Below are 22,188 nucleotides of genomic sequence, written 5' to 3'. Positions count from 1 at the left end.
GCGACGCACACTGTAATGACATCCCCGCATATTCCTGCTCTGTAATTCAGTCCTCTGCGCGTGTCCATGTGAAGGGTAGGGGACGTGTGGCCGTGTCCATACGCGCGTTTCGGATGAGGATATCTGACGTTCAGAGCCCTACTTGTGCACGGATAGAGGAGGAAAAAAAAAAAAAAGAAAAGTGGGTGTACACACTAGTTGTGCTGTGTGGCTCCACGGCGCTTCACTTGAGATGAGCTCACCCAGCCGATGCGCACATCGTAGGATCCTACCAACGTGAGAAGGCGCAAGGCGGCAGGGACGGCGAGCAGCAGCCTCAGTGAGGAGAGTGGATGCCTTTGTGCAGCAGGCTGCCCACTTTCTACTACAAAAGTCAGGAGCAGAGAGACGCGGAGGGGGATTGTGCGCCCGGTCGTCTCCTGTTGGGAAAGATTCAGTGGATTTGCTCTCGCCCGGATGGATGTGAATCCACTCTTGTATCGCAGACTGGACTGGACTTCGGGCTGGTGAGGAGGAGGAGGAGAGGAAGAAGAGGAAGAATCCCACTTTAAACACTGCTGCTCATTTTCTTTCCTCTCTTTATTTCCCTCCTTCTTCGTACAATGCCTACATTTCGCTCATCACACTCGGTCCAGTTCAAGCCAGGCTGCTCATCTGGAAGGACGCCAGACCTCCAGCCTCTCAAATCTGCAAGTTCGGTCCAATAAATTGTGACATTGTCTGTCAGCCTTGGAATAAAAAAGAAATCGACACTCAAGAGGAGAAGGGACGCGATATTCTCCCGGAATCTTAACGAGCTATTTCCCCGGCTATCCTTTATTTTTTGATATATAAATATGCGGTCAGGTTGGATTAGGTTGGTTTGGTCCAGCTTCACGCTTTTCCAGCTGGAGCAGCGCTGATAGTGACTGATTATTGCTGTTGATTTTTTGTCCATGCAAGACTCGGGGTGGAAACATGTCTGGCCACTTCTTTGAGAGGATCACTGCTATCAGAGATGGCATTTTGGTCCAGCACTTCGGTTTTCACCTCTAAAGTGCCCCGGAAAATCTTATTCATGTTCACCCTCTCCCTCTCTGTCACATACTTGTTCTATAGCTTGATGAGCTGCTACAACTCGCTGCAGTTCCCCCTGCAAGAGAACTACGCGTATCAAGGGAGGCTGGTGACGGAGGAGACAACTTTTGTGACATTGAGGGAGAAACTTTACTCCGCTTCCCAGGGCTTCGGCGAATTCACCGAGGCCGAGAGGACCACCGCGGTCTCCACCGTGAAGGATCATGCCGAGGCCGAGCAGAGGACGGTGGAGTGGATTAGGACGCAGGCGGCTCCGACCAAATCGGCGGCGGCGTATCGCACCACCGCGCTGGAGAGGGAGCACCAGGAATTCAGCACCACGGACAGCGAACTCAGGGTGAACTGCACCATGGATTACGGAGAGAAGAAACTTCCCCAAGCCATCATCATCGGGGTGAAGAAAGGGGGGACCAGAGCCCTGCTGGAGGCGCTCAGGGTGCACCCGGACGTCAGAGCCGTTGGGAATGAGCCACATTTCTTTGACAGGAACTACGAGAAGGGGCTGGACTGGTACCGGTGAGTTACAGTCTCAGTGTGATCTAGCCCCAGTGTTTCTGTTTGAGCCAGACGCATTGCTAATCATGCACACTCCAGCCTCCTCCTTGCTGTTTTCCAATTCCAATAAATCTTTTTTTTTTTTTTCATTCCTATTTAATTTGAAAGAGACTCAAAACCTGCAGGAGATCAGACACAGAGGATAAATCATTGCTCAAACTTTTCATCTCTGCACATCAGCTACACAAGCTAATTTTTTGATAATAAATAAAGCCTGTGGATTGGATTATCTCACTCCAGCGAGTTTCACATCCTTGCATTTTGAGTGACACCAATACAAAGCAAAGGCTGCCTGGAAATGCAGGGGGAAAAAAAGTGGTTTGTAAAGTGGTTGGTATGATTTGTATAAATTGGTAAAATGGTCCTTTAACAGAGTGCGTAAGAGCACCTGAGAGAGGTGAGGTCTGTAATCTTGTGTTGAGAGTATATATTTATACTGCTCACAGGAGAGTTTCCACTCTGCTTCTGAACCATGATGTGTGTGTCATTACAGGCTGTAGTGAACTCAGTTGTTGCAGATCCAGGGTGGTCTTAAACAGCAGAATCACACTTCACCAAGCATGGTGCAGACAAACACACACACACACACACATGAGGGCCGCAGGCCAGGACATCAACATCACGTTTTATTTTTTTGGGGTCGGGCATCGTCTGCTTCAGTCTGCTTCAGTCTGCTTCCTGTATCAGCTGGTGAACATGAAACACGTGATGGAAAACACAGTGTCCATGTGTTCTCCTATTATTTTCTTACACTAATCAAGAGGAATTGGCTCATTATTCAGTTCATTATTCCTCAGTTTTAGTTGCACACATGCAGTCATGCACACAGATTTAAAGAGGTCTTTTATAGGAGCACATTTTCATGTGATACGTAACAGACTGCGAGTATTTAAAGGTGAACTAGTTTTTTTTTTCTCTCGCTTGACTCCGCTTTCATCTTAAAGTCTGTCAGTATTTTCTCCTCCTACTCAACCCATCATTTAGCAGAGCGCCTCCTTTGCTTGAATTGCACAACACGTGAGAGTGTTGCATTTTTTTGATCTTGAATTGTTAGTTAGTGTCTGGCTGACGTTCAGTCCAGCTTTATTAGCCGGTGAGCTGCCTGTTTATCATTCCTGTTTATGTGAGGAAAAAAAAAATCAATTTGAGGGTTCACTCATGGTCAGTTGGTCATGGCTCCGCTTGGCGTTCCTCTCGCATAATGATGTTTGACCGAGGGAATTCAAGACTTTCTAACGGAGTCAATGAGCTGACGAGAATGACGCTGACTCAAGGTCCCTTCTGTTCCTCCGGAGAAACCCGGGTCTGTTACGCCGGTGTTTGGGTTGTGGAGCATCTGCTTTCATCTTGCTGCATAGACATGGGAGCTCTCGGCTGTTCATTTAGCCTGTGTTAATGCAAGCTGTTTCATTACGCTTCCGGTGAAAGGCTCATTAGACAGGAGGATGACATGCTTACATAAATAATAATAAGTGTGCTCGTGTGTTTTAGGGCCCCAGAGCCGGAAAAAATCCCCACAGGAGCCTTAATTTTGTATCCGACGCTGTCCTGTGAGGAACGTTCACCTCTGTATGGTGCGTTCAGGGAGCCAGTGAACACACAGGCCACGATTTTACACCGGTGGGTGTAAAGTTGATGGTTTAATGGGTGAAAAATAATGACGAGTTGAGCCACGCTGAGGCAAAAAAATCCATTTAGGCCACGTTTGTTTATTTGTTTCTACACAATGCCTTTTACTGCATCGCTCTCCTCTGGCTAATGTGCACTTAATGGAAGTGAAATTATGATCAGTTACAGATGTTTGCAAGCATTTGACATTGGTGTAGTAGAACGAGACCAGTAATCTCATAAAATGCGATTCATAAATTCAGGCCTGTCTCAGTAACACCTGCTCCACATGTTGATGGATGTGAACGACAAACTGTGGGGAGATGTGATCCTAAGGCGTCTCGTCAGAGCTTACATGTACTCAAATGCTCGCTCAGTCTCGGTGAATCCAACGATATCTGCAGGAGCTTGTATCGACTGGTGATATTTTTCAGATACAGTTTATCCTACACATACTCAGGTGCAGTGATCTTCAGTACGGGGTTGTGTGTTTGAGCTGTTTGCGTGTGCTTAGGGGAATACTTTCCTGTGGCTTTGTGTGATCTCGTGCGATCGTGTGTGATTTGAGCTCTGGAGGAAAGAAAAGAGGATGAAGGGAAGTTCCATCGAGTTTTTGTGCTGTGAATTAAAGAACCTGCCACGAGGTGAGGAAACATGGCGGATTCATTCAGGCAAGCCTGGAGCCGTTGCCACTGCAGTACAGCTGGGGTTATAGTCAAACCCAATCCCCTGGATAAATGTGCATTTCTGAAAACCATGGTGATACTTTAGATTTCCTCGGGTTCAATTTTCTATTTTATGTTGTGACAAGACTGTGCTTATGGTCTTTTTAGGTTTAGGCAACAAAATCCACTGAGTTAGGGTGAGGAAATGTTCATGTGTTGGTCGCCACAAATACGACTGGAAATTGTCCCGCGGTTTTCTTTAAGGTATCCAGTGGTGTCATGCTTGCAAATGTTGAAACGTAGTCCCGAACTGAGGCCACTGGCTTGGCAGCCTCCTCATCTGTTACCTACGCCACCTCCTCAGGTCATAAATGTAACGTGAATGTATTGTGACACCTGTTGTAGAAACGTCCCTGTGCTACGTAGCTTTTTACAAATAGAATAGTGAACATCAGTGGTTTGCAGAAATGTTAACGGCCAACATTTCATCCTGGCGACTCGGCTGGTTGCGCAGCAGGGTCATAGTCCAGCTGAATGAGATTGTGAACATGTGTTCGTGCTACTTGAACATTCGGCTTCAGACACCTTATTTAGAGAAATGCATCTGTCCAGTAAAGGCCTTTTTTTTTGCCACTTTCCTCTGACTTGGGTAAAGTATCACGAAGAATCAGCTCCTCCAAGGATGTTATCATTATCTTGGCAAATGTTTGACATGGTCAAACCTCAGTGACAGCGGTGAAATAAAAGGAAATATGTGCTCTTTTATGTAGGCAGCAGCGAACGCCCCCTCCTATTCCACAGTCACTGTGTTCTCCTGCTGAAGTGAAGGCAGGCAGTACAACTTGTCAGCTTGTATTGTGTAGAGGCTGCATGTACAGTACATGTGTTGTCGGCAGGAATCTTAACGGCACGTCATCAATTCTGAAGCTATTTGAAATATTTATGTTGATTAATTCATTTTAAAAAAAGGTAACTCGCCATTTGTTTTGCAACTGAAGCGTTTTCTTGGAGCTTTGAGTCTTTGTGTTGCTGTTGTTGTGTGAGAGGATTCACTAAATGAGTATATTATACAGACTAAATCACAATTGTTGCACTCAGATTCACTTTTATATACAGGCTGGGGACTCAAATTACATTTTGACACATGCGTCTCCAGTAGCGGTTACATCTGAATCGTAAAACACATCACGTTTTTTTGTTTTTTTTATGGCACCTGTCCATGTTATCAGTAGTTAGAGATGTTTTTTTGATCCATGTGTTCATAAAAATGCTTCCAGAAACCTTTTTTCAACCGCTTTACACCGAACAGTGAATTTCTTTTAAAAAATGAGCATTTAATCCAACGTTTCCATCGTGCAACACCTAACTTAATGTCATGTGAATCCTCACAATTTCGATTACGATTCCCCTGTCAACTATTTGAATGCACAACAGTTCTCCTTTCATTGCTGTGTTCCCATTGATGTATCTTCATAATGCACATGTTACTGCACATGCTGCCTTTTCATCAATTAATACAAGAACTCCGGTAAATCTAAGCTCCCTTTTCATTTAGAAAGTCAGTATACAATATGAAAAGATGCATCTTTTCAATACCTGGATCTGTGTGACCCTCGTCAGTACATAAACATAATATAAATATTTCTCCAAGAGCTTCACAAGTACTGTAGTGTTGTCACAATACTGGGATTCCTAGCTTCTATACACTGCCTTGAAAATATCGATGTTCAATGCCATGTTTAACAACATGGGTAAAAACTGACATGACACAGAGGGCATACAACTGTGGTTTTTATTTAAAGATAAATACAACAAGGCTACTGTGTGTTACTAGCAAAAGCATCTGAATGAATTGATTATGGAGGTGGAGCGATGTGGCATCTCGCTGTTGGTAAAGAGAGTGAAATAATGCAGCTGGTGCAGGTGTGTCAATGCTGTGAAGAATGAGGCCTGAAACTGTCGATACTTTGATCTCTTTGACAACGCTAGTTACAAGTGTGCTTAAATCTACAAAAACAATACATTTTCACATTGCACCTCTAAGACCGGGGTACTTCCTGACACGTGACTCTGCTGCATGCTCCTCTCTCAGATGGCTTCAAACTCCTGATTATGCTTCGTCGCTGCATCGCTGCAGAATCCTCCACGTCGGCATCACAATGCATCTAAGAATCATTGATTTTCAACACGTCTAATACAACTGTGTTGTTCTGTTGTTGTTGTTGTTTTACTTCCACATTTTTCTGTTTAATGCAATATTAAGCATCTGACCCGTTACTGACATGTTACCGGATTAGGGATTAACTCCAATTGTGGAGGCGGAGGGAAAACAATGCTTTGTTTCTGTTTTTTAAATTTATTTCGTAGAGTAATTCTTCCATCATGAACACTTCAGAGTGTGGCACAACGATGGTTTTAGCCTCCTGTGAAAACTCAGCACATATCTAATATTCACATCAGGATTCTTGTTTGTTATTGCGGGTCTGGTATGAATCTCCATCGTCGGGCCCAGATTGGTGATTGGTCCTGCTTTCCTGTTTTTAGTGCTCTTGGACAGTTTCTCCAGTGTGTTTTGGGCTTACTTGAACAAGCAATTAGCAATGTAGAGCCATCATTACCGTACACAGAGGACTTTCAACAGCCAATTGGCGCTTCTAATGTTGCCTCTATTTCTGAGTAAAGAGGATGAGCCACCGCAAGGATTTAACTTATCTGTTCTCTTGAGCATGCCTCAACCTGGAATAGGAAACGTTTGATGCATGATGACCAATCCAGCAAATGTTACCCCAGCTCCCTGCCAGTATTTGTATACTTTAGTGGAATCATAATGTGCCTCATGAATTGTGCTGAATAACGCCATTGATTATCGATCATACATGAAGATTTATGTGTGCTGTGGGCGAGCTTTCTCAGCAGGAATTCACACTTGTTAGGGACCGGCCTAATGAGGGCTTATTAGTGAGGTTTTACGCTTGGAAATTTTTTTTGCAAAATGCCAAACAAATAGCGTTTACATTAGTGCTAATGAATAGGGTTGGAGAGGAGCAACTGCCAGAGAAGAAAAAATCCGAAAAAGAACAGAAAAATAATCACAAAATGTTGCTGGCTGAGGAAGAAAAAACATGGCGTGATCAATTACAGTGAAATCTTGTTGACAGAGCAGTTATTTTTCCAAAATTGTTCAAATTTGGTGCATCACACATAAAACGCTGAAGCCTTTTGACATTTCCGCTAACTCACAGATTAACAGTGGCAGTTTCAGCCGCTTTTCTCGTTGTAAAAAGCATTTTGAGGAGTGTCAGATTGTCCGATTTAGATTAATTCCAGCTGAAAAGCATGTGTGGCCGGATCAAATAATACAGCAGAAGGCACAAGGTTTCTCATCTACTGAGGCTCGATGGGATTCTGCTCTGCATTGATGTGCGAACTGGACAGTCAGCAGAGTAGGAACAGTCCCTTCACAAGGAGGAGGACAGTTTTCTTCACACTGAGAGAACCTGCCACGGAGCCGTTGTGTTAATAGTTTCTGATCTGAAAGGTTCAAGGGAACGAAAAGTGCATATCATGCTACAGTATATGTGTTTGTATTCTGACTTCAGGCTCTGGTATGATCGGTATCAGTGTCTTCTCGAGGTGCAAACTAGAACTGATACTTTCCCGGAAAATCATTACAGGAGTCATAAATAAAGCTTTATCAACACACAACCATAGATCTGAAATGAATTATGTGTGAAATTCATCAAAAATCAATACGACCCTGAAACACAGATCTTAAAATTTCATGTAACTCTGTCTATGTGCCCTTGTGCTTCTGGTGCGTGTGTGTGTGTGTGTGTGTGTGTGTGTGTGTGTGTGTGTGTGTGTGTGTGTGTGTGTGTGTGTGTGTGTGTGTGTGTGTGTGTGTGTGTGTGTGTGTGTGTGTGTGTGTGTGTGTGTGTGTGTGTGTGTGTGTGTGTGTGTGTGTGTAACCCACCCTACTTCTGCTTGGATGCCTTGTAATATTCAGAACCTACTGTGAGACATCTACTTCCTGAAAACGATGCTACATAGAAGAAAGTCTGACTCCTCTTTGTACAACACCGGCGGAAATCTCAAGGAAAGAACCGCGTTTCACAAAACATTCAACGATAATGTGAAATGTGACAGTGCTACCGGTTTGGCTTCGAAATTACCTGATACATTCACTGTGATTCAACAGGATTGCATTTGTATTGAGTAGACAGGGCTGCCCATAAGGGGGGGAAAGGGTCCCAGATGCTAGCTACACACGCTTGCCAGGAGACGACGTCGCTGTGCCTCATGACGAGGGGCGAATATTAGCGTGTCCACCCAGGTGTCCGATAAATACTCGTGATTACTTCAGCGTCAATTGCAACAACACAAATTGAAGTATGGAAGACGGTTACACACACACCCTTAACATCTACTCCACATATACTGTGGAAAGAAATGCACAATTTGCGCAATTCAACAGCCTTACTGCTTTTTTGAGCTGAAATACAATCCACTAAAATGAACTGTCCGTCCATTTAATCTGTGTATGAACAGAGTTTTACACTCACATCCACGTCTCACAATAATTGGCCAAAAGCCGTAAATTAGACTTCTCTCGTAAAGTTTCTCAGTATAAGACTTAACAGGGTATAAAACTGATTTATATACTGTACTTCATCAAATAACTGCCACTAAGACTGTACTGTTAGAGCCAGAGGAAAAGACAATACTCGGTAACAGGAGTGTGTCCTGCATGTCCTGAATAACTTATCGCTCTGTCAGCCCACTGCTAACACACTTCAGCCGCCACCTCCTGAAACACCACAGCTTCACCACTCTGTGGATCTGACCCAGTGTTAAAGGATTTATTGCCAAGCTCACCTGTTTATGAGGCGAATACATCATCTATCAAACTCATAGCGCCACAGTCGGGACTTGGCAGGGCTGAATTAAAAGCATATTTTAAGGAGAGAAAAAAGACGAAAGCAACAGCAGGTCGCAATCTAAACAACTTTGTGTTGGAGGAGTTTCATGACTTTCATGGCGCTGTGCTGATTTACCAGCTTTAATTCATACGAGATTTAAAAAAAACTGGAGTAAAATCCAAAAAGATGAAACTGCGGTATCTCTGGTCAGCATGTGAGAAAAATCATAATGTGCCCTGTGTATCCTTTGTCTCCTCTGTAAAGTATTTATACATTGATAAATCAGCTAGCTGAGAACAAGAACAAAAGTTTTACTGAGGTTTGCAAGCTCTAATATCTCTGTGTTATTAAAATGACACTTTAACCCCTATGCAATAAAATTTGAGAGGGAGCGCCTATAAATCTTTAGAGTCGTATTCTTATTCTTTCAGGGCTGCGGCCCCGTGCTGCTGCTGAGAAACGAGTGTGATTAGTCCCAGTACGCACTGTTGTTATTCCAGCCTGCTCCGAAACGATTTCGCTTTTGTTGCCGACTTTTTTCAATCATCTTTTCCTGCTGCTTCGTGTGATGTGGCCTTCTTAAAAGCATGTCGCACAATGAGCGTTGTCATATCCAAGGCCTTTTCCCTTTGTGTGCGCTGTAATGTGCTCTAATCAATAGATCCCACACAGCTTTAAAACTTTTAGCTCAGTCAAAGTCACACAATGGAGCGCGCTCATTCCTCACCTTATCAAAGAAACAGATCCCGTCTTTGCACTGTATTATAAAGAATTCACAACTTCTTTTTTTTTTGTGAAATATTAGAGTCTATTCATGGATGCGGTGTGTATCACATCTGAATCAGCCTCTGTGGGGCTTTGAAGGAACAGTGTGTGCTGCAGCTCAGGCTTTGCTGTACCTGCAACCTCTGGTCGTGCGACAGGACCCGGTGACAGAGGTGTGTAATGGAGACATGGATCCAGTGCCGGGGCCAGAACCAGAAAGTCTAAATCCAGCGTTTATCCCTTGTTTAGCCCTGCTTTCCGTTTCTCAGCTGCTCCATGGGCAGCTTAGCTCCTGACTCTTGCCACCTGACTGGGAGCCCGTGACTCCACTCAGTGGGGAGATGGGAAAGAGCAAGGTGGGCCAGATCCCCGAGTAGGCACGCTGCCATCCCTTCCAGCTGGGCCTGTGTGCTGCTGCAGTGCCTCCCTGTCCTGCGCCTTCCCCAACATGGCAGAATCTGCCTACGCCTGATAAGACGGCGCCAAGACTCACAAGGACGCACCTCTGAGTGCTCTGATGCCAGTGCTGCAGTTGTGGAATTAAACTTTTTAATTAGCAGCATACCCCATGCGCTGTCAAGAGAGTGGACCGCTTCAGTACAGACTTTCTCATTGCCCACCCTCTTTCCACTTGATTAAACTCCCAAGCATCGTGGAGCTCTGAGGTTCCAGTTACCACAGGAGCAATCATGTTTATTTCTTGTTTGAGCATCTCTTTAGATGCAGCATAGCACAAGAAAATTACTCATTATATCCTACAGCTAGAAAGGGCAGCCTATTTCATCTGCTTTAGCTCGTACACAGCACTTTATAAATCAATCTATTGAACAGTAAGCCAACTGTGGAATCAATGTTATGATGAAATCATCTTCTCCGCGAGTAAGAAGTGACTTCTTCCTGTGTGAAGGCTCTCCTCGGTGATGATCAGATGTGCGGCTGATTGTCGAGTGTAACGATGGAGTGCCACTGAGTGTCTGTGATCTCAGAGCTGAAAACTGCCTATCCAGATATTTTACATTGTCAATGGTGCCGTGCACGGCCAGATGTATACATGACTGTGTCAATTCACATCAATCATTAATGCCCCGCATGCATGATGTATGTGTATCTACGTGTTATGGATTCAGTGCAAGTGCAATGTCTTTCATGTTCAGGGCTGTTTCTGCACATCCATCAGAAGCCCTGAGAGGGTTCATCTTTAATTATATTTCATAAGACTCAAAATAATTTCAATTTAAACTTTATGCATCTTTACTTCTTCTGCTCAGTGTTATGCCATCAGACTATAGCCTGTCAAATCGTATCTTGACATGCACACCGGCCCCTCTGATGTCTGATCTTGGTTTCAGTCACATTTAGGATATGCTTTGGAAAATAACATAAAACCCAACCAAACATTGTTTTTTTACATCTGAATCTGACTCGAGCCCGGCACAGTTAAAGGTAAGGAGGGCGATTCTGGAGATATATAGTTGATTGATTACAAAGGCAATCCAGGCACCCCAAAAAAGACGCTTGGACCTGATGCTCGAAGCATGTTGGCTTTTGTAATGTTTGCCCTTTTTAATCTTTCAGCTGTGAAAATGTAGGCTTTTTAGTATTTCCTTCCTTATTTCTTGATATTTTCTTTTTTTGGAGTGCCTAGACTGCCTTCGTATTCCCTTTCTCACATGTTCCAAGAGCACCTGACACAGTTTTTGCCTACGTATGTCACATAGAGCAACCATCCTTCTTCTCTTTTTTCAAACATAGTTTATTGTTGACTTTCATTCATTTAATACGACGCCTTAGGATTCTAGGCTGAACACTTACCCACAGCGTCGGTTTTCTACAACCTGGGAATGAGACTCAACAATAAACTCTTTCTCCAGAATTACCTTTGCACTGAGCTTCTGCGTCACACAGCTGTTACTATGGTTACAGTTTACCTTTTTACCCTGATTACAGAGATGTAAAGTGTAGGTGGCCTTGAAAAGATATTTGCTCCACACACATGGATATATACATATGGTCACACATACACTTACGTGTACAGAACTGAAGTCACATCCAGGCAGTAACTGCTCATCCCTTTTGTTTACACTGGAGAACTTGAACGCACCATGTCAATTGACATGACCGATCCCAACCCCTGCGCAGATATCATTTCTAACCTACACTTTGGGGCAGTGAAGGCAACATTACGCTGAAAATGCTTATTTGCTTGCCTGCCAAGAGTTAAATGAGAAACTGAATATCACTCTGATGTCTGTAAGCTTAATATATGTAAAGCTTACCGGCAGCAGCCAGTTAGCTTAGCTTAGCACAACGACTGGAAGCAGTCTACTAACCTAATAACCTATAAATCTCAACACGTTACTCGTTGCATCTCGTTGTGTTAATACACACAGACACCTGTGTAAACACAGCAAATCCCCATTTTACAGGAGGTTATGTGTCGAGCTGTCCTTGGTTTCTGGATGATGAAGAAGTGAGATGCAATGTGTTAATTAGTGAGCTTCACAGGTGCAGATGGATGAATTTCATGATGTTTTGACAGAAACAGGCTAACTGTTACACCTTGTTTTCAGCCTTTGTGCTGAGCTTAGTAGCACCTCATTCCAGCTAAATATTAAGCGTACAGACACATGAGCGTTGTGAACCATCTCATCCAACTCGCAGGGAGGATGCATGTAAGCATATTTTGAAAAATGTTAGTTAGGCTTTCCCTAAGTTAGTTAGGGAGAGGCTAACCTGTAAGCTAGGGAAATGGCTAAAGACTGTTTTGGCTCAGAACTTATGATTTAATTCAGTGTTGCCTTCTAAAATCTAAGCAAAACCACAAATATAAGCCATGCTGTGATGGATATTGGAGGTAAATGACGTCACAATATGAACATTTTGCCACTTAAACCATCAAAACATTTACCTAAATATGAAATGGGCCATTCTGCACCACATAAATGTATTGGCTGAGACAGGGCTGCACTAGAAGCTCTTCCCCCAGTTAAATAACATTGTCTGCAGATTTTTTTACAGAATGCATTTGCATCATCTGGTTTTGAATAATTGAAATCTCAGGTGAAATTTTCCTTTTGTAAAACACTGCACATTTGAATTTCAACAAGTACAGCCTCGGAAAGCTGCAACTGTTTCAGCACAGCTAATTAGTACAACCATTACAACACCATTCTCCAGGTTCTTACATTTCCTGCAGCAGATATCCCAACACCGTGGATCAACACATACTGTACGGAGCGCAGTGCTGAATTACCTTTCAGGAGCTTTTCCCTTTCTGCCGTGTTTTGTTTTGGCTGAATAGCGGCTCTTTTTTTCATTCCGTTCCAGGATTTCAGATTGGTTTGATCTTATTCTCGCGATCTCTATTGTAACATGGGAATTATGGAAGAAGTAACGCCGCTCCATCCTTTTTGCATATGGAGAAAAAGAAACCCCTCTTGAGCAGTTAATGGGTATAGCCAATTTCATCCTGCCTTTGGTCCTGTTCAGAATTCATGTGCGTTCCTCCTCTCTCTCTCTCTCACACACACACACACATTCATCTCTTTCTCTTGCTCTGCTGTAGCTACACTCCGATGCTTTCAAGTGGAAGTCTATTTTACTTATGGTTAGAATTTAATTCGCCGTTTTTTTCCCCCTTCCATTGCTATGAAGTGGCCGTGGGTTATGGTTCACCATCAAGGCTCATATCCACTTTATTTTTGTGTCCATCAAAAGAGGCGGATAAATTCAGAGCAGCCTTCTCCTGCGTCGTCGCTGAAATAGAAGGGAGGACTTAGGCTTGTGTTTTTGTTCCACGACATGGACAGATTGTCTGAAAATGAAAGACACAGCTTCATCTGCTAAATTATTTATTTTGGACCCAAAATAAAGTATAAGCTGAAGTCATTTTATGCTCAAAGGGATTCCTCTCTCCCAAAAGATTATTTGCATGCAACAGAATTGCCGTGATGTGCCTCTAGTCTGGAGGAACAATGATTGTGCTCTGCAGAAATGCCGGTTTACAAACGTCTTTAAATCTCTGCAAATAAGACTACCTTGGGACAAATACGCATGTCAATCATACTTGTCAAGATTCCAATTTTCCTTCCACATCTCCTGGAGCACTTGCGCCGCTCATGCTCCTTATTGGCTGCGAGGGATGTGGTCTCATGACACGAGCTGATGCATTTGTTCAGTCAAAGGGAAAACCCTGACAGGAATGGTCATGAAGCCAAGATACGGGGACTGCTGGGAGTATGTTTCAAATGTGTGTCCGTGAGCTGATAGGTGCCTCTGTAGTGTGTTATGCTGAGAGATGGAGGGGGAATGAAAATGTTGGCTTCTCCCAGTAGTATAGGCAGCATTATCATATGACCATTACGCAGTAGACATATGCAGCAATATGCAGCGTATGGCAGATTTTTCCATCAAGAAAAGCTTGGCAATTTTTGTGAAAGCAAACAAATTAGCATCAAAGGGCTGGCTGCTAAATATAGATACCATTTCAGACATTTTTCAATAATCTCATTACCTTTTTATTTTCAGCCCAGCCACCAGAATACAGCGCTAGCATTGTACATTTCTGCAAATCACTGATATATATTACATTTGTATGATTCATACATGTTGTGTCAGAGCTTCTACAACACGTGTCGTATCACATTCACATTTGAGCTGACTTTCATGTCAGGAGAAGGACAGGATGGTGATGGCATGACGGCTAAAAGGCAAGATGGCTGCCAAGCCAGAGACCACTGTTCAGGACGATGGTTCAACATTTGTAAGCGTGAAATCACTGTGAAGTGCATTTTTAACAAGATGCTGGGACATTTTGTGGCAACAAACTGGATATTTTTAAAGAGATTCTAGGACATTTGTATTAACAAAACCAGATCAGGACAGAGCCTGGTTAGCTAAAGCATGATGTTTTCCAAATCCAAACCAAGTGGTTTTTGTGCCTAAACCTAACCAGAACAGAAGCAAAGATAAAGTCATGAAGAAACATAAACATATCCACATTCTGGCGCTTGAGATGTCTTCTTCAAAGATCCGATGGAAACGTAAAGTTCTCTTATTGAGGTGATCTTTGAAGCCGAATGCATCTCGTGCTCCTCACACCATCTACAGTTTCAGCAACAACCTGACAGACTTAATTCAATTATGGCTGTGTGATGTGTTGAGACTCCGGAGGTGCGAGCTAATTCCTCTGTTTACACCCCTGAGTCACTGTCACAAACAAAGACAAACACATTCATTGGCTTCCAGGATCTTGTTTGCTGTGATTGTCCCATCGCCTTTGAAGTTTCTCATCGCTTTATGTTGTTTACTTATTCATGCTCTTTCTCTCCCTCAAATCACCATGGGGTATTCCGTTAGAATAATTTTAGCACAGTGTGAAACAATGTATGAGCTGGGTATTAGATGTGTAAACTGCACTCGACACGCTTCTTACATACAGTAGAGACGCTGCCGAGCTGGATCGAGCGGCACTTTTTTTGAAGAGGAAAATTTCCGATCGGTAAAAAAACCTGATTTCATGACAAACAGCGCTGCTGACGTCTCTGCCTCCAGCAGCACTCTGTGTGTCGGTATGCTGGAAGTCATTAACACAAGCCATGGCATGTGCCAAACTCCACCGAGACCTGGATTAAGCCAGTGAAATTCAAAAGGGCGCTTTTAGGGATTATGCTAATTGCTAATGGCTGTATCAGGAGGTGATTGTTTTCCCTGGATAATTTGGATTATTGGCATTAGAGATTTAGGAGAGAGTTGACGTGTTCTGCCTTTCTAATAACGAGTGTTACCTGCCCTCAACCATGAAGCCACCGATTCCCTCGTGGGGCCCTTGACACGGGTGATATATCGTCTTCTATGTATAAAGCAGAGCACAACCACACACAACAAAATCCACGATGACTTGCGATTGAGACAAGGACACGAAATGGGAACACTTTTACTGGAAATGGTGCTAATAATAGTTAGTGCTAATGGAGAGAGACTCGGCGCTGCCTTTTCAGACTCTGTTCATTCTGTTCTCATAAAATATGTTTTTTATATAATGCTAATAGCTTCAACAGAGGGCCTGCACGAAGGCGCGGTAAGAAATCCTGAAGAAAGTAAGCTGATGTTTAGGCTCGTTCTCAGGTCGGCAAATATGCTTTGAGTTGGTGAAAGTTTCAGATAACTACTTGAAATATCCATCTGACATTTTCATGCCCTTTACACCTGCAAGGGATGGTAACCATAGTGTCACTGAGCCCCTGAACAGGTCCAGTGAATGAGCCCTCCCTCAATCTGCTTTACTCATATTAATGCACGCACCTGCCTTCTTTACTTCTTCACTATTTGCTTAATATGATGTATTCGCTCTCAGTAGGAAAAAGACCCAAAAAGTCTTTAAACCTTCTCTGTCTTTAGATTTCCTTTAACCTCCGTCTATAAGCAACAGCTTCATCACTATTGATATAAAAGCCACGGGCCTAAATTCAGCAGTCTTTTATTTGCAGAGTCCGTCAGGGACAAAACTGTAAAAACATCCCAGTTTGCTTTCAAGCTGCTGTAGATTAGGATCCTTGACTTCTTCCTGGCTCTTTTTTTCATAGAGAAGCTGATGTGAACTGCACTCAGTTAGTCATTCCATGCATTTTAAGTACGCCCATGGTGAATCTCCCAATAGTCGCTCTCTACTCTAATCGACCTCTAGTTTGTTTCATGTCTACAAGACAGGAGGAGGCAGAATCCTAAGTATGAATTGATTTTTGAATGAGCATACATTTACTTTTTAAACACCCGCGGAACACACTGGGACTGTGCTGTGCAGCGAACGGGGCTGTCTTAATTGATTTGAGTAATGAACAAGGACGTGCTCTCTGTCTTTTGACTCAAGGTCGCTCTGCCATCACAGCCTTAAGCTGTGTCCTCTGGTCTCTATAAAGGACCAACTTACCATGAAAGTGTATCTGGGCCGAGGTGAGTAGGTAGCTGCTGTAACTAATGGGTTTATTTAATTCAATTTATTGCTTCAGCCGCTGCATCATATGAGACATGCTGGTCACTGTAAGATTGAGGCTTCTTCATGAAAGAAAGAGAGATTAACCCCTTTTTTTCGAAAGGGCAGAATACACTCTCATGTCATGCTGGATTTTTGTGCCCAGATAGCTGGATGTATAAATCTGCAGAACTAAATGAATATAGGTTTGTGGTGAAATGGGGCTCTCAAGCTTATTTCGTACAAGCCTTCTAATCAGCGTCACGCTGGGGCTACGCTTGCCGGCCTGGGAATCTGTAATAAATGAAGGCTTTGTCAACATGTCCACTGTTGGATGCAGGGGAGCAGTGTCTTTTGATTTCAACGCGTCAGCCGAGAGGCACTCGGGCGCTCGCGTCCAAGCAAAAATGTTTAGCATTCGCTGCTATCTTTTTCATCTATTATGTATTTCTATGGATGGAGAGTGACATTCATTTTTCACCCTCAGCATATTGTGATAATTAATTCATCCTTAATACTATTATGTTGGCTACATGTCAGACCATATCTGCCTCTTAACACATTGTCTCCAATTAACATTTTCCAAATTTCCGATACGATCTGTGGAATACAAATGAAGTCGTCCCAGCGGCTGCCGGCTCCGTGTTGTCTAAGCTCAGAGCAAATAGCTTTCTCTTAAGTTTGTTTTGTAGTACACCTCATTTTTACAGGAATAAACACGTACGCCGTGCACATTGGGTAAACTCAACAAAGGCTTCGGGGTTTTGAAAATTAATGTGCCATGATAATTAGTTAAGGAACGCCACAGGAAGGAATTTCACACCTTGGTTTTAATAATAAATAGCATCATTTGCCTTGGTTGTAATGTGCATATGTTTCTTCATGTTATTTCATGGTCCCGCTGTTATATCATCACTTCTGAGCAGATGGATCATCACATACTGACAAAGTGCCAACTATTTCCAAACACATTTATTTATGAGGATATTTACCCCAAAATCAAAAATACATATTTTCCCTCCTAACTGTAGTGCTATTTATCTGTCTAGATTGTTTTGGTGTGATTTGGGGAGATGTCTGCCTCCTCTTGAATATAAAGGAACTAGCTGGCAGTTGGCTTGTGGCGTTCAGAGCATCACTAAATATATTTTAAAAACTCAACAGCAATGTCTCTTTCCAGAAATCATGACCCAGTTTTTCGGGAAATTCACAGACCTCCCTCAAACGGTATCACCGCAAGCGAGCATCTACTGCACTCATGGATGAGAGGCTCATTAACTAAGCTAACTTCACTAGCTAATGGTGCAGTTCAGCAGGAGAGAACGCCAATAACGTTTACATGAGCACAAGTCTCTTGTCTTTGAGTAGATGCACCCGTCCTTCCTCACTTCTAGATGGGTAAATTGTACAACGGGTAAGAGGAAAGATATGTGTTTTGGATTTTTTATGGGATCTTTGTAGGTGTGTCTGATATCGCAGCGTTAGTGTTGCTCCAAGAAAATCATAACTAATGTTGTCCCAGGACAGGGACTGGGACTGTCCTGGAACAACATTAGTTATGAATAGTGTGTTTCACTTGGTTTCAAACATACAATTGTAATATTCACTTATTATTTCAGGTTTCTTTTTAATTTTCTGACAGTGTTTGATTAGGTTTAGGGAACTAAAATAGTTGATTAGGTTCAGGAAAACATGGTTTGGTTTAAAATGGACCATTTCACAAGGTTAAACAGGTTTTTAGTATCCTCATGTATTCTTTTGTAATCTAATGCCTGATGCTGTGATGTAAAAATGTGACATTATAAACCACCATAACAAGATGTTCAACACACCTTTATTTTCATAGTTCAACCATTTGCTGCTTTACTGTTGAGGACCCAAGGTACTGCTTCCCTCCATCTTTCCAGGCAGTTGATTGCAAGTAATTGCCTTCACCTGGCGTCCCAGGTGTAAACCACTTCCTGATTACATGTTGAAAACCAGCAGAGGGTCCAGAGGGCTCGGATTCAAGAACCACTGCCTTAAAGATTCGTCTGGTTCCAACCTAATCTGCTCTAATTGCTCTCCGGCAATTCAGCAAAAGTTGTATTTCTTTTAAAAACCTTTCAGTTGTGATTTGTTCATAAAAGCAGCCAGAAAAATGTCAATGAAGAATACATACTTTTTCTAGCCTTTTCTGAGGCTTGCCATTCTTTAGTTCACAGAGGAATGTCAGCAGAGGTGCGCTGGCAAATTATTCTGGCTTATAATGAGATGGTGGGTTGCTCAGACACTTTGACATCGGAGAGGCTATGCCCCCTGCCCTGGGTAAGTGCTAACCCACAGAGTCAAACATGGCTCTTTTCCTCCATGACTTCATTGCTTTTTGTTTCCTGTCTCTCTTTTTTTTCTCATTTCTAAAAAGCTCAAAATGTGAATAGCACAACAATGTCCACTGCACGTTCTGTCAATTTCGGAAAAATCGTGCAGTGAAAATTAATGTAATCATCGAACCTCCCGTTGATTTGACACACTCACAAAGAAGGACGTCGGGTCAATCAAAGATTCCTCGCCACTAACTACAGTACAGTATATGGTATAATATCCGGAGGGGAAAAAGTATTTGCTATGTTCATATATCATGGAGTGAAGTTCACAGTAGTATGAAACCTCACTGTTCTGTATACTACACAGTTAAATTGCTGGTTTGACTTTGGGCGCTCATGGTTCATGTTGTACCAGCACATCAAAAGACACACAAACTGCATGTGGCAGATGAATGTCATGGTGGATCGTGAGATGATCGACCCTCTTTCTTTTTTTACTTATGGTGGATAAATGTGCTGATAGCTTATGTATTAAATGTGAATGTAGACACAAGGCTAAGTGCCTCTTAACACTTCAATGGATTGACATCATGTGACACTCAAGTGCAAAACTAATTTCTCACCATTTTTCCAGCTAAATGTGATTGAATCTCTATAAAATGTAAGCCTGTTCTCGCTCCCAACGTGTCAAATACAGCAGTCTGATCAGTGGCCCTTTGCCACTTCCCTTTCAAGTTTGTGGCTGTAGTTTCCCCTCCAGTGCAGAAGTGTAAAGAGCGAGACAAATCTGAGTCGGGGGCTGGTTGGATGTCTCGCACACACGACTTTCCCCCAGGAGACTAGGGTTTGACTCCCTTTTTTGAAGACTGATTTAATTTTAAGTTATGTTGCATTATGCAACATAATTTATATAACTTGCTTACATAAGTGTCATGACTGAATGCAACCAAGTAGTGCTGGTGCCTAAACCTAACCAAGGAGTCTTGGTGCCTAAACCTAACCAGGTTGTCTTGGTGCCTAAACCTAACCAGGTAGTTTTGGTGTCTAAACCTAACCAGGTAGTCTTGGTGCCTAGACCTAACCAGGTAGTCCTGGTGCCTAAACCTAACCAGGTAGTCCTGGTGCCTAAACCTAACCAGGTTGTCTTGGTGCCTAAACCTAACCAGGTAGTTTTGGTACCTAAACCTAACCAGGTAGTCTTGGTGCCTAAACCTAACCAGGTAGTCTTGGTGCCTAAACCTAACAAATTCCTTAAACATGTTATGATTCGGAAAATGATTCCTGAAGTATACATATGATTTATCAGAATTTCCTACAACATGCATCACACAGTGTACTTTTTGGATGCTCAGAGAGGCCAATGGCACTGAAGGAAAATTGGTGTCACTGTAACAAGTAGCTGAGACAATTACTGCTGAAGCATATTAACTCAAATGCACTGAGCACACAGTGTATATATGAGCTTTGTACGGCGTTGGCAGAGCGTGTGAGTTAATTTAAGTGTGAAGGCTCGTGCAAACATTGTTAGTTGACAGATAGATCAAGTAAATGTGAGTAGGAGTCAGGAGACCGTTTGGTGATGTGGGGGCTGCATCTTAAGACTCTTGTTTGCATAAAACCACGACACTGGGGAAGCACAGGATGTGAGGTGACGCACAGTCTTGGCCATAATGACTACTAAGTCTGTGAGAGGAAAAGTTGTGGAGCAGATGGTTGTCGGGTGTGTGCGCACTACTGTTGGCATTTGACCAAATGAGCACAACGTCACTGTAAAATCTTAACAAGTGGAGAATTAATCTGGAGGCATTTTTGTGATCTTTGGGGGAATGTGTTTGGGAGTTTGTTTTGAAAATACAGTTATGTTAACTTAATAGGGTTGCCAGATTTTGTCATCTGAGATCATGAGATTTTTACATTGTTAGGATGCTCTGAAGAGTTTTCTTCCTTGTTACAGTAAACTGTAATTGGTGTGATTTTACCTCTGAGAAATTGCCGCCTCTGCTACCAGAATAAAACTTTGCAACAGTCTTAACAAGCACAATATTTCAGACAGAGTAGATGCTCCACACAGTGACACAGTTTCACTTTCAACGCCTGAATAACCAACAGTCCAACTTTCTGTAGCCAATAGTGTTTCCATTTAATAGTCAATAATAATAGTAGACTTCATCTGTACAGCGCTTTCCTTAACAATGTTACAAAGTGCTTTATAAATGAAAATAAAACCAGCCAAGACGGATAAAATGAAAGATCAAAGTACTTTATATGAGCACGGAGCAACATTAACGAGTAAGATCAAATTAAGAGGAATAAAAACAAAATAAATAAAACGTGTGTATGAATAGATACGTTTGCTACTGTAGCCAAGCATGCTTTTATCAATTCAGTTCAATTCAAAGGGGTTTTATTAGCATGGACGTTGGAGGAACAATATTACCAAAGCATAAAACAAAAAATGTCGTACAGTACATTAAAACAGAAATATGAACATTTTGCCACGAGTTGGAACAAGCTGCTCAGATCGGGTACAAACATAAACAATGTAGCAGCTCCTCCCTTTTTTGGGGTGATGTCACCATTTATTTTCACGCCAGGACGAATGAATGGTTACAAGAAATAAAAACAAAGCCAGAGCATTTTTCTCCCAGAATGAGAAATGATGCAGCCAGACTTCCTCCTGCAGGTGTGGCTATGCAAGACTACATGATGCCTGACCTTTTAACATTTGAGAGTGGACTGCTGACGCCGTTGAACTAAGAGATGATGGTGGACTTCATGTCGGCCTCCTCTGTATGCGTGAGTCCTCTGGGTGTGATCTCAGCCTCTTCTATGCTAGTGTTGTGGTTTGTTTGTTTTGGAGCAGGTTCAGTGCCTTAGCTGGCCTCTTTATTACTGCATTCCCTAATGCCCTGATTTAATGCACTCTCAGAGGTCAGATATTGTGCTGGCAGCCACAGACCACTTCCTTCAACACCGCCCCATTAATAACAGCAAATAAATCAGGGCACGCTGAATTTCCTCACTTGCATATTGCGGCTATTTGGGAGTGCGATGGGGACATCTTTATTGCAGAGGAGGTATATTGCCAAACATCTGTTTACACCTCAATTGCAAGTCCTGAACGTGTGGTCCATGTCCAGATTAATTAAAGGTGCTATTCCCTGTGGGTTACTATCATTTGCACTGCATTAGAAATCCTCTGCGGGCCTCAAATTGATTTGCGGAAGATTCATAAGACCATTTAATGCTCACTCAGTCGGCAAACTCTTTGACAAATGATACTTTCCTTAAAAAATTAAAGTGCTTTTCTGCCTTTTAAGATT

General features: G+C 42.7%; 1 protein-coding gene across 1 annotated transcript in view; it reads left to right on the top strand.

Annotated features, from left to right (window-relative positions):
- The first annotated feature begins 249 nt into the window (after nt 1-249).
- The window catches only part of hs3st4 (heparan sulfate (glucosamine) 3-O-sulfotransferase 4), an 81,686-nt gene continuing 59,747 nt past the window's right edge, over nt 250-22,188 (top strand). Inside the window, exon 1 of the mRNA XM_084372636.1 lies at nt 250-1,593. Coding sequence (XP_084228762.1) covers nt 998-1,593 — 596 coding nt within the window. The 5' untranslated portion in view covers nt 250-997. The remainder of the gene's footprint in view (nt 1,594-22,188) is intronic.

This window comes from Pagrus pagrus (assembly GCF_965226575.1).
Source record: "Pagrus pagrus genome assembly, chromosome: 13".
In the NCBI taxonomy this organism is placed as follows: Eukaryota; Metazoa; Chordata; class Actinopteri; order Spariformes; family Sparidae; genus Pagrus; species Pagrus pagrus.
The sequence above is the reverse complement of the archived record's forward strand: the minus strand, read 5'-3'. Positions and strand labels throughout refer to the sequence as shown.